Source organism: Meles meles, chromosome 7 (genome assembly GCF_922984935.1).
Source record: "Meles meles chromosome 7, mMelMel3.1 paternal haplotype, whole genome shotgun sequence".
NCBI classification, from domain to species: Eukaryota; Metazoa; Chordata; class Mammalia; order Carnivora; family Mustelidae; genus Meles; species Meles meles.
The window spans coordinates 138,844,207-138,857,629 of record NC_060072.1 but is presented as its reverse complement, the minus strand read 5'-3'; the positions used below and the strand labels follow the sequence as shown (position 1 = coordinate 138,857,629).

General features: G+C 35.8%; 1 protein-coding gene across 1 annotated transcript in view; it reads left to right on the top strand.

The window, feature by feature from the left end:
• Positions 1–13,423, top strand: part of LOC123946516 (ankyrin repeat domain-containing protein 26-like) — a 166,323-nt gene that overhangs the window by 64,339 nt on the left and 88,561 nt on the right. The window contains 7 exon segments of the mRNA XM_046011878.1: positions 4,170–4,337; positions 6,222–6,255; positions 6,608–6,749; positions 7,902–8,115; positions 9,980–10,163; positions 10,899–11,033; positions 12,377–12,529. Coding sequence (XP_045867834.1) covers positions 4,170–4,337; positions 6,222–6,255; positions 6,608–6,749; positions 7,902–8,115; positions 9,980–10,163; positions 10,899–11,033; positions 12,377–12,529 — 1,030 coding nt within the window.

Below are 13,423 nucleotides of genomic sequence, written 5' to 3'. Positions count from 1 at the left end.
GTAACTATTGAGAGATATGAATTTAGTGCCATTAGTAGCCTGTAAGGTGACTGTTACTGTATATTGTCTCTGTACCTTTCTGATCTACTACTTTTAGGCTCTCTCTTTGCTTAGAGGACCCCTTTCAATATTTCCTGGAGAGCTGGTTTGGTGTTTGCAAATTCTTTCAGTTTTTGTTTGTCCTGGAAGCTTTTGATCTCTCTTCTATTTTCAATGATAGCCTAGCTGGATAGAGTATTCTTGGCTGCATGTTTTTCTCGTTGAGTGCTCTGAATATATCATGCCAGCTCTTTCTGGCTTGCCAGGTCTCTGTGGATAAGTCTGCCGCCAATCTAATATTTTTACCATTGTATGTTACAGACTTCTTTTCTCGGGCTGCTTTCAGGATTTTCTCTTTGTCACTAAGACTTGTAAATTTTACTATTAGGTGACGGGGTGTGGACCTATTCTTGTTGACTTTGAGGGGGGTTCTCTGCATCTCCTGGATTTTGATGCTTGTTCCCTTTGCTATATTAGGGAAATTCTCTCCAATGATTCTCTCCAATAGACCTTCTGCTCCCCTCTCTGTTTCTTCTTCTTCTGGAATCCCAATTATTCTAATGTTGTTTCGTCTTATGGTGTCACTAATCTCTCGAAATCTCCCCTCATGGTCCAGTAGCTGTTTGTCCCTCTTTTGCTCGGCTTCCTTATTCTCTGTCATTTGGTCTTCTATATCACTAATTCTTTCTTCTGCCTCATTTATCCTAGCAGTGAGAGCCTCCATTTTTGATTGCACCTCATTAATAGCTTTTTTGATTTCAACTTGGTTAGATTTTAGTTCTTTAATTTCTCCAGAAAGGGCTTTAATATCTCCAGAGAGGGTTTCTCTAATATCTTCCATGCCTTTTTCGAGCCTGGCTAGAATGTTCAGAATCGTCATTCTGAACTCTTGATCTGACATATTACCCATGTCTGTGTTGATTAGGTCCCTAGCCTTTGGTACTGTGTCTTGTTCTTTTGTTTGTGGTGATTTTTTCCGCCTTGTCATTTTGTCCAGATAAGAGGGTATGAAGGAGCAAATAAACTACTAAAAGTGTGGCAAAGACCCCGGAAAAATGCGCTGTAACCAAATCAGAAGAGACCCCAAATTGTGGGGGGGAGAAAGGGGATAAAAACAGGTTCTGAAAAAAAAAAAAAAAAAGAAAAAAATTTAAAAAATAAAACAAAATAAAAAAATATAAAAAAGAAAGAAAAAATATATATATTTAGATGAACTAGTCAAAAAACGTTAAAAAACAAATGGGTAAAAGTTTTAAAAAATTTAGCAGAAGAAGAAAAAAGAAAAAAGAAAAAAATTGAAAAAAGAAAAAAAATTGAAAAAAGAAAAAAAATTGAAAAAAGAAAAAAAAATTGAAGTAGCCGCAAGACTAAAGAATCATGGGGAGAAAGCCATGAGTTCCGTGCTTTGCTTTCTCCTCCTCTGGAATTGCTCTGCTGTCTTAGGAATTGAATCTGCTTTCTCCTTGATAGATGAACTTCGTCCTGGCTGGATATTTTGTTGATCTTCTGGGGGAGGGGCCTGTTGTAGTGACTCTCAAGTGTCTTTGCCCGAGGCGGGATTGCACCGCCCTTACCGGTGGCCGGACTAAGTAATCGTCTCGGGTTCGCTTTTGGGAGCTTCTGTTCCCTGAACGCTTTCCGTAGAGTTCCGGAGGACGGGAATGAAAATGGCGGCCTCCCAGTCTCCGGCCCGGAGGAGCCGAGAGCCTGGGGCCCCACTCCTCAGTGCGCCCCCAGAGGACAGCACCCAATCACTCCCGTATCCCCAGCCTCTAGCCGCGCTCCGAGCTCACCCAGCCTGCGACCAGCTCAAGGTAACCCCGAGCTGAGAGTTCAGTCCTCGGCTCTGTCTCTGCAGCCGGCTTCTCCGTTCTAATGCCTGCGAGCTCTCCGACACTCCGACACCCCCGATCCTTCTGTGACCCTGCGGGGCCTGGGGCCACGCTGGCCCCACGTGGGCTTCACCCCGGTTTAGCCTCTGGAGCAATGTCCCTCAGTGGAACAGACTTTTAAAAGTCCTGATTTTGTGCTCCGTTGCTCCGCCGCTTGCCGGGAGCCGGCCCCTCCCCCCGCGTTCTATCTTCCCGTCGTTTTAGATTCACTTCTCCGCCAGTCCTACCTTTCAGAAAGTGGTTGATTTTCTGTTTCTAGAGTTGCTGTTCTTCTTCTCTTTGCTCTCCCGTTGGATTTGTAGGTGTTTGCAATGTTTAGATAAGCTATCGAGCTGATCTCCTGCTACCTGATGTAGTTTCAGACTGCTCCTTCTCCGCCATCTTGACTCCTCCTCACTCAAAATGCTCTTTTTTTAATAGGTGATTATCTAAGTGTTTTCCAGGGGCTGCTAGATGTGGTTGAGAGGAAGGGGCTGGAGCCAGTGTATGAGCTATTGCTGGATCCACAGCTGGGACTGTAGTGAGTGTGCCTGTTGTCTGATACATGGGTAGGCAAGAGTTTTCCTAGGTCCCTTGGTTTATGGTGCTTGGTTCCACAGCTCCTACAAAGAGGTCCACAGCTGCTTTGTCACCACAAAGACGTTGTACTGTAATTGCATATTTATCAGTCTTTGAAGCAAGGGATGTGTATTTGCTTATATATGGTTGGACTTCATAACTGTTCTGTGAAGTAATAAAGGAATTGAGATGGGTAGCAGAATTTTACAAAAAATTGTTTTTTTTTATTCTTTACCAGTAAAATTATTAGAAAACATTGGCTTTTTAAATCTTCTAAAAATTTTTTAAAAGATTTTTTAAATTAAATTAAATTTAATTTTTTCCCAGTGTTCCAATATTCATTGTTTATGCACCACACCCAGTGCTCCATGCAATATGTGCCCTCCTTAATACCCACCACCAGACTCAACCAACCCACCACCCCCACCCCTCCAAATCCCTCAGTTTGTTTCTCAGAGTCCATCACTCTCATGGTTTGTCTCCCCCTCCGATTTCCTCCAAATCACTTTTCCTCTCCATCTCCCAATGTGCTCCGTGTTATTATTTGCTCCACAGATAAGTGAAACCATATGATAATTGACTCTCTCTGCTTGACTTATTTCACTCTGCATAATCTCCTCCATTCCCATCCATGTTGATACAAAAGTTGGGTATTCACCCTTTCTGATGGAGGTATAATATTCCATTGTATATATGGACCATATCTTCTTTATCCATTCGTCTGTTGAAGGGTATCTTGGCCCTTTCCACAGTTTGGGGATTGTGGCCATTGCTGCTATGAACATTGGGGTACCGATGGCCCTTCTTTTCACTACGTCTGTATCTTCGGGGTAAAAACACAGTAGTACAATTGCAGGGTCATAGGGAAGCTCTATTTTTAATTTCTTAAGGAATCTCCATACTGTTCTCCAAAGTGGATGCACCAACTTGCATTCCCACCAATAGTGTAAAAGAGTTCCCCTTTCTCCACATCTTCTCCAACAGTTGTTGTTTCCTGTCTTGTTGCTTTTGGCCATTCTAACTGGTGTAAGGTGGTATCTCAATGTGGTTTTGGTTTGAATCTCCCTGATGGCTAGTGAAGATGAACATTTTTTCATGTGCCCATTAGCCATTTGTATGTCTTCTTTGGAGAAGTGTCTGTTCATGTCTCTGCCCATTTTTTTGATGTGATTTTCTGTTTTGTGTGTGTTAAGTTTGAGGAGTTCTTTATAGATCTTAGATATCAGCTTTTTGTTTGTAGTGTCATTTGTGAATATTTTCTCCCATTTCATGGGTTGTCTCTTTGTTTTGTTGATTGTTTCCTTTGCTGTGCAAAGGCTTTTTATCTTGAGAAAGTCCCAAAAAGTTCATTTTTGCTTTTGTTTCCTTTGCCTTTGGAGACATGTCTTGAAAGAAGTTGCTGTGGCCTATGTCGAAGAGGTTACTGCCTATGTTCTCCTCTAGGATTTTGATAGATTCCTGCCTCACATTGAGGTCTTTTATCCATTTCGAGTTTATATTTGTGTATGGTATAAGAGAATGGTCGAGTATTTATTTGAGAGAGAGGGATAGAGAGTAAGAGAAAGCATGAGAGGGGAGAAGACCACTGAGCCAAAGGCAGTGGCTTAACCAACTGAGCCACCCAGGCTCCCGAAAACATTAGCTTTTTAATGGATATTTTAAATGGATTTTTTAAAACAGTGATCCTGCTTTGGATATAAAGGAAGTAAGGAAAGGGGATAAAGAAAAACAAATATCACAAGAATCTGTGATTACATCAAGGTTTGCAAAAGCCCCTTCTCTAATTTCTCGTCCACTACAAATGAATGATGACAGCACTTCAAGTGGAACGGATCAGGATGAAGGAAGGTAAAATCTATAAATTCTTTATTTCCCTCTGAAGGAATTTTAACAGTGATTACTTTTTATGGAAATAAAATGCTGTAGTGTAGGTACAGGAGAAGACAAGAAATACTCAAGTATATTAGACACACTGCTTGAAAGGTTAAGATGAGGACAAGTGACTTTGACAAGGAGCAGTTTGGACAGTCACCATGGAAGTTGAACTGTAATGAATAAGTATAAATAACTCCTTAGAGAATTTTTTCAGGGAAAGGTAATAGAGAAATGGATGATACCTGAAAAAGAATGTGGAGTTTAAAAGAATTTTTTTTATTTTTGAATTTTAAGATGGGAACTTTTAGAATACCTTTGTATGCTCCCAGCAATGATCCAATAGAGATAGACATGGTTATTTATTTTAATTTTGTTCATATTTCCAAATGTTAGAAAGCTTATTGATTGTATTACATTCTTTTAAAGATGATGTAGTAATTGTCCTTAGTACTCCTATTCATGTAGTTTTGTGTCAAGAAATTGTTTATTCAGAATTGCTTCCACAGTGGAGTATTGTCATATAATTGAATATGCAGATACTATCATTCATTGATTTAAAACAATACGTATAATAGTAAATATACAAACCTTAGGCCATTGTGAATAGAACTAATCATTCCTTGATAATTTTTTTAGATTTTATTTATTTATTTGACAGACAGAGATCACAAGTAGGCAGAGAGGCAGGCAGAGAGAGAGGAAGGGAAGCAGGCTCCCTGCTGAGCTGCAAGCCAATGTGGGGCTTGATCCCAGGACCCTGGGGTCATGACCTGAGCTGAAGGCAGAGGTTTTAGCCCACTGAGCCACCCAGGTGCCCCCATTCCTTGATAATTTTAGATATTCAGTGCCTTTGACAGTATCATGAATAGCTATGGTTTTTATTAGGGACTTTGAGTTATCTGGTTATATTTACTTAATATTTGTTTAGATTCTGGGGGAAGGGGAAAGATTTTATTTATAATTGAAAAATAAACTATCAATCTATCATAGATTATTACTTTTGGTTTATAAAGTTCTAAATTACAAAAGCTGAAGATTCCTGTACCAACAGTGTCATTGACACATATATAGTGTGCTCAATAAGTGTCTGTGAATAAACAGTTGAATGAATAAATGAATGCCCATTGATCAACTTATTTAGAGGAAGCAAATCTTGAGTTGTTTGAAAGTAGATTTTCAATATTGCCTACATATGAAGTCTTTTTATTTAAAAAAAGATTAAGATTCATGAATTAATATTTACAATTATAGCTAAAACTGGAATACTAATAGATTCCTTTGCTATCAGATAACTTAAAAACACTTAAATATTACTTTCACCATATACTGTAAAACACATGTTTTGAAGGCACATTTCCTGGATTTGATGCTGGGTCTACTCCTGACCCCCTGTACCAGCTTTCGGAAGTTACTTTTTTCTGTGCCCCATTTTCTTCCTGTGTAAAATACCTAATATGATTACCTATGTTTATAAGATTGTTGTGAGGCTTAAAATACCTTTAAAACATGCGAAGTTTTCATAATAATGCATAGTATTTACACAGTAGATCCTCAAAACACTAATATCATGATTATTAAAAAAGGGTTTCTTTCATTTAAGAACTTAACTTGCACTTTCCAAATAGTTTTTAGAACCAGTAAAAGCTTGTTTTTATTGAAAATGACAACAAAAAATGTGGTATGTTTCTTCGTATCAAATAATGCAAGTAACGTTATGATTTTCCTTTGCTTTTTGTCAGTTTGATCTAAATTTAATGCTTTGTTAAAATTATTAATAATATAATTTAGATATGATTTAGATATTATTTGTATTTTAAGTATTTAATATTTGCCTGAAAAGACTTGTTTTTTTTTTAGATCTATAAAGAAAATATCTAGTGATTTGGAAGAGGTAAATATATATATATAAATTTTTTTCCATTTATTAATTTTAAAATTTTTATTTTATGATGTTATTTTGATAAATAATGTTTATCAGAAATATTATTCCATGATAAAAAATTACTTTAGGAAAAGTATAGTGAAAAAATAGAAAATCTGCCTTTGTTGTACAGACATATACTTTGAAAAAGTTGTTCAGAAACACTAGTTATTGATAAAGGTCATTTTGATAAAAATCAGTCCTTTTGAAAGTACCTTTTTTTTGCTCTTATAAAAAGATATGGGTATTTATCATCTCTCTACACTTAGTATATTTTATCAATATTTAGGGGACATTTTGAAGTAGTATTATTTATTTGTAGGTCAAAAAGAAACTTGATTCTATGGATGATCTTGATGACTTAACTCCATCTTCTGAAACAATTTTGGAGGATTTCCACATGCCTTGCTCTAATCATAAGATTTGCATGTCGCTAATTGAACAACATGGCATGCATTGTAAAGGTAAGACCATTGTGTAAATATGAAGCCTTTGTATGTACATTACTATAGTAATATGTGAACTTCTTGTCTCGTGCTGTACCGTACAACACTGATGTGTTATAGAGCTACTCATCTCAGAAATATGTTTTGTATGAAAATAGAGAAATGTTGAATACTCTTAGCCAAAGAGCTGTAATTTCCACTATGCTTTTCGTCATGGGAATGGCACACCTGATGTGTGTTAACTCTCCTCTTCCGTGCCCTCACCCAAGGTCAGGTTACTACTATATTTGTCCTAGAATACTGAAACGACCTCGGACTGTTTTCCCTGTCATTCCACCTCCCAGGATCTTGGTCTACACTGCAACCATAGTTACCATATATTTTTAAAAATTTATATTTCATCACGTGACCCCCTTGCTTAAAGCTTAGCTATTACTTCTCATCGTTTTGGGGTGAAAGACCACAGTCCTCAGCTTCATCTTGCATTGTGTCATATCCTTCTTTCCGTGTCTCAGCCACTGTTTTAGATATTTTTCCTTACAATAGAGATTTTTCCCCCTCAACAGCTTAAGTTAGGGCAACTGCACATGTATGAAGTGTATGATTTGATAGTTTTGACATATATATATATGCATATGAAACCATAACTGTAATTCAGGCAGGTAATAACCCTTTATATGCAAAAAGTACTCATATATTTTATTTCTTTTTCTTTTTTTAATATTTAATTAATTTATTTGAGAGCAAGCATGACTGGGGGTGTGGAAAAGAACAGAGGGGGAGGGGTGCCTGGGTTGCTCAGTGGGTTAAAGCCTCTGCCTTCCGCTCAGGTCATGATCCCAGGATCCTGGGATCGAGCCCCGCATCAGGGCTCTCTGCTCAGCAGGGAGCCTGCTTCCTCCTCTCTCTCTCTGCCTGCCTCTCTGCCTACTTGTGATCTCTGTCTGTCAAATAAATAAATTAAAAAAAAAAAAGAACAGAGGGGGAGAGAGGAAGGGTAGAAAGAATTTTAAGCAGACTCCATGCTGAGTGGAGCCCGATGTAGGGCTCGATCCAACGACTCTGGGATTATGTATGACCTGAGCTGAAACCAAGAATCAGATGCTTAACCAGCTGAGCCACTCAGGTGCCCTATATATTTTAATTGTTTTTGTTTTTTTTCTGATGTAGATTCTGTCAGTTTATTGAAAATCCAGGATGCGGTTCTTTCATATGAAAGATTAATAGAACGTAAAAAATATCACTGTGGACAACTTAAAAGAAAAAATGAAAAAATGGAAAATAAGGTTAAGGGACTACAAAAGGAGCTATTAGAAACAAAAGAAATGATATCGAAGTTGGAGCTTCAAAAAATAGAATGGGAACAAGAACTCTGCAGTTTGAGGTATGATAATCTTGGTTTTAAGGAAATACTTGAACTATTTACCTTTTTTTTTTTTTAAATAGGCTCCACACACAATATATGTGGGGCTTGAACACACAGCCGTGAGATCAAGAGTCACATGCTCTACCAGTTGAGTCAGCCAGGCACCCCTTGAATTATTTACTTTTATACTACAGATGTGTACAAGTTTTAAAATTGCCAACTTACTTTCTGGGATTTTATAGGGAAGAAAACTTATTTAGTATTGTGAAGTATGAGATTCTTCAAAATAATACAGCAAGTTCTTAACAGTAAATACTTTTAATAATTTAATGAATATTCCAAATCATAATTTTAATGACCGTATAGAAATCCACCATGTGGAAACCTCATTATTTAACAAATTGAATTTTGGGTTTTTTACCCCCATTTTTCTATACTTTAATTAATGCTGTAAGGAATGTTTTTTATATAAATCTGTTTCTACATTTCTGGTTACTTGGAATAAATTCTTCAATGTACTGTTGTTTACTTGAAGTATAAAAATTTTTTAAAAAGTTCTTTGATCCTGGGGCGCCTGGGTGGCTCAGTGGTTTAAGCCGCTGCCTTCGGCTCAGGTCATGATCTCAGGGTCCTGGGATCGAGCCCTGCATCGGGCTCTCTGCTCGGCAGGGAGCCTGCTTCCCTCTCACTCTCTCTGCCTGCCTCTCTGCCTACTTGTGATCTCTCTCTGTCAAATAAGTAAATAAAATCTTTAAAAAAAAAAAGTTCTTTGATCTTATTTTTAAATTGGACCCATCAATAGGGTATAAAATGGCCATTTTTCTCGAGACAGAAAAATTTTTAAAAACTAGTTTTTTTAAAACTAATTTTGGTGTGACTAAAAAGTAAAATGGAAAATGATTACTGCTATGTTTTTTCAGCATCTCTCTTATATGTTGATAAAATTAATTGAAAAGTCTGTCCTGCAAGCACATATTACTCTTTATTGTTTACTTAATATAGATCCTGTGTTGTTATAAAAGGGGTTTTCAAATGATTTATTAAATGGATAATAGGGGAATCAAATAATAAATTATGTGTTAATTAAAAAAAAAACTGATAAGGGGCACCTGGATGGCTCAGGTGTTTAAGTGTCTGCCTTTGGCTTGGGTCCTGATCCCAGGGTGCTGGGATTGAGTCCCCCATTGGGCTTCTTACTCAGCGGGGAACCTGCTTTTCCCTCTCCCTCTGCCTGCTACTCCGAGACCTTTTTGTGCTCTCTCTATGAAATAAATAAATAAAATCTTCAAAAAAATGAAATGAATAATAATCAGCAAGGTAAATTGAGAGTATTGCAGAAGAAGAAACGTAAAAATCGTAGGGCAACAGATATTCGACTCCCTAGCCTCGTCCTGGATCACAGCAGTCTGCGGGTGACCTGTAAATGCATCTGCAGATGCTGTCTTACACGCCGTACCTGTGATATTTCGTGAAGTAGCAATTTACTTTAAGTGAATTATAACTTCTTTATGAACAGCAACTTCTCTTTTTAAATAATAACTACAGTATCTCTTCTAATGGAGGAGTAATTATGACTATGTGGAAAAAACAATAATCTTCCATTCTTTCTTGAATAATTTCAAAATTCCTTTCCCTACAATGTCTCCCAGAGATATTAGTACTAAGCAGCATAATGCTTTTCATTGCTTCTTTTCAACTACATGTATCTTTTGGAGAAGATTGAAGTGAGAAATTAAAAACATGAGCCCTAGAAAGGAATAAAAATTGAGAACGTAGAAATTTCATTTGGATAAAAAAAAAACAGCATATGTGGAAGCAGATCATAACATGAGCTTTTTATTGCTTACAAAACAAATTTTAAAATACGCACATTTATTTGCAGATTTACTTTACAACAAGAAAAGGAGAACAGAGCAATTGCTGAAACGTTATATAAAAAGACTCGGGAGCAACTAACAAGAAGAGACAAGCAATATAATAAAGAAGTTAAAATGAAACAAGAACTTGAACTTAATCTTAGAACACTAGATATGGAATTGAGGACTGTAAGATATGATTTCAATCAGGTAAGTCTTTGATAAAAGTTGCGTATTTCCATCAGTATTATTTATAATATCCCTTTGATTTAATGTATATTACTTAGGTATAAAATAGATAAAAAATTTAGTTTTATACTAATAGGAACTATGATATTTATAGCTAAAATCATTAATTTATTGTAATTCTTGGCTTCTCATATAAACCCTATGTATATTTTCTGAATGAAGGGATGGAGGGTAAATTGAGATAAATATGCATGTTGGCTTTTTTTTTTAAAGATTTTATTTATTTTAAGAGAGAGAGCATGAGTAGGGGAATGTGTAGAGGGGGAGGGAAAGGGAGGGATAAGAATCTCATGCAGACTCTGAGTGCAGAGCCTGACTCAGGGTTGGATCTTAAAAGCTTGAGATCATGACCTGAGCTGAAACCAAGAGTAGGACACTTAACCAACAGAGCTACCCAGGCACCCCAGTTTTGGATTTTTTATATTAAAATACAGGCTAAATCACCTTGAGACTATGATGGAATTAGTTAAATGTTTTGTAAAGAAATTTTATTTCACATACTATATCTTCCTGTATTTTTACTCTATGACAAATTTAGCTGTCATTTAAATTAAAATATGAGTTATTTATGTAGGATAAAAATCCTTGTACTTAAAAAGGCTTCTTCTTTTGAACATTTTTTTTTAAGTTCTCTTAAGCTTTTGACTTTTTTTTTTTAACGGTGTCATCCAAAATCCTAATGAAATATGTCTTTAGGTTGTGGAAGAACGGAATGATGTTAAGAAACAACTTTGTCGAGAACAGGATGCCAGAATATTACAAATTGGAATTCTAAACAATCACCTTTGCAAACAAAAGGAGATAGAAATGGATAACAAAAGTAGTTCTGTGGTATTTTCTTTAGTTATTTTGAAGTACACGTTTGTATGTATTTGTATGTATATATATTTTAGTTTCTGAAATTATTATTTTTTCTCCATATGTGTGTGTGTGTACATATATATATATATATTCTCCATGTGTATATATATATATGTATAAATATATATGTATATATATGTGTTTGTATATATATATTTTCTCCATATATATGTGTATATATATTTTAAAAGCCAACACTGCAAGTATAGAGGATTTTTAAAGCATGCATATTTTTGAAATTGAGATTCAGTTAAGTGGATTAACTTGAGAGTTAGCTCCAGATTTCCCAAATGAACTGAATAAAAAGTACAGTATCTCAGTATTTTTATACATATATACATAAGTATAAGTATATATATATAAGTATAAATATATGTATATACATATATACATATATACTTTGATACATTTATACATTTATGCAAACTATACATGGTAGCTTTATATACATTTTAGGCTGGCATAATTTTATTCCTATTTATATAAATTTGAATTTTTAGTCTGAAATCATGTATTCTTATGATCTTTTAATCCTTTGAAGGCCCTTACTTTTCATTAAATCATAATTTGGGACAACTGTGATGAGCTTTAGCAAAACTATATTTGATTTAATCTTCCCACTGCTATTTATAATTTTTTAAGCAATTTTACAAATAATTTGCTCATTTCAAAGCTCAATTACTATCATTTGGGCATAAGTTTGTCCAACACAAGGAGAATTGTAGCTCTGTAATTTATTAATTGGGCATTGGATCTCCATTTTCAGATTAATGAGGGGTGGCAGGATTCTTGTGTAGCAGGAATGGAGGTCAGGGGGAGAGGTGAAAGCCAGGTCATCTAGGGTCTTGAAGGCCATTAGAATGACTTCACTTATGTTCTGAGATAGTTATCTGTTAAAAGGGTTTGAGCAGAGGATTGAACATGTGAGGAACTCTGACATTAACTGAAGCCTCTAATAAAGAAGAGGGAAAACATTTCATACGGTAGAATTTACCAGTGTTAGTCCCACCTATATACCCATTTGTTCTTGAGACTTCAGTCGATTGGGAAGCTTTGCGAAAATTCATCCACAAGGAATGGATAGTGGGGCTGAACTAATTATCTCAGTAACATAATACTGACTAGGCAGGATAACATCTTTTTGTGTCTTTAACCAAATTCATTAAACAGCCATAATGTGTACATGATAGGAAAAGGAGATGAACTGATGTTTGTACTGAAATTTTCCGAGTACATAGGTTAAAGTTATATGTTGTTAACATAATTTAATAGTAAGATGATTTATAAAACCAGTAACAGAAATGTCTTATTAGGTCGCTGTGAGACAACTTCAAGAAGAACTGGCCGATACCCTAAAAAAACTATCTATGTCAGAGGCTTCACTGGAGGAGACATCACGTTGTCGTACGAATTTAGAAGATGAGGTACAGGACTTAAAGAAAAAACTGGCTCAGAGTAGGAATCAGGTATGTATGAAATGTCACATGTCAAGTTAATCTGTAGTTGGTTAAATAATATGAAGTGTTTTAGGATGCTTATTTCCATGGACCACTTCCTTCTGTATTTTCATTATAATTAATTTAATATAATTTTAGTATCCCCACAATGTACTTATTTCTTAAACTTTGACTCTCATTCTGTTATTTGTGTTATACATTTTTCTCTTATAGTAGTTACCCTTAGGAAAGTTGAAACTTACACGTCATTCCTCACAGAAATTGGGACTTTTTTCCTACTAAATAATTTTTCTAAAAGACTTATTTATTTATTTGTGGTGGGGGTGGGGGTCGGAGAGGCAGAGGGAGATGGAGAGAATTTCAAACAGACCCCTTCCCAGAAAGAGCCCCATGCTGGCTTGATTCCATGACCCATAAGATCATGACCTGAGCTAAAATCCCCAGTTGGATGCTTAACCAACTGAGCCACCCAGGTGCGCTAAACAATGTTTTTTAATGATATCTCTGTTATCGTGATGAGCTAAGCCGTGTAAAAGCAGAAGATAATGTTTAATAGAATGTTCCAGAAACTTGTCTTATTTTTCATCTCCACTCTTTTGAATGGATACAGAATCTGTACTGATTTCAGGATAACTTGTATAGAAAAGTGATTTCCCAAACCAGTTGAACTTAGACATTTCCTTTGTTTTCTTTTCCTCTTCAATATATAATAAATGCACAGAAATATTTAGATCATGTATACACCCAAAAGAGAGAATTAAGAAAATTATCTAGGTGTTGCCATTGGATTTTTTTTAAAGCTTTATTGAGATAGAATACACATTCCATACAATTCACCCATTTAATATGTGTAGTTCAATGTTTCTGAGTATATTGATAGAGTTGAGCAACCATTACTGCCAT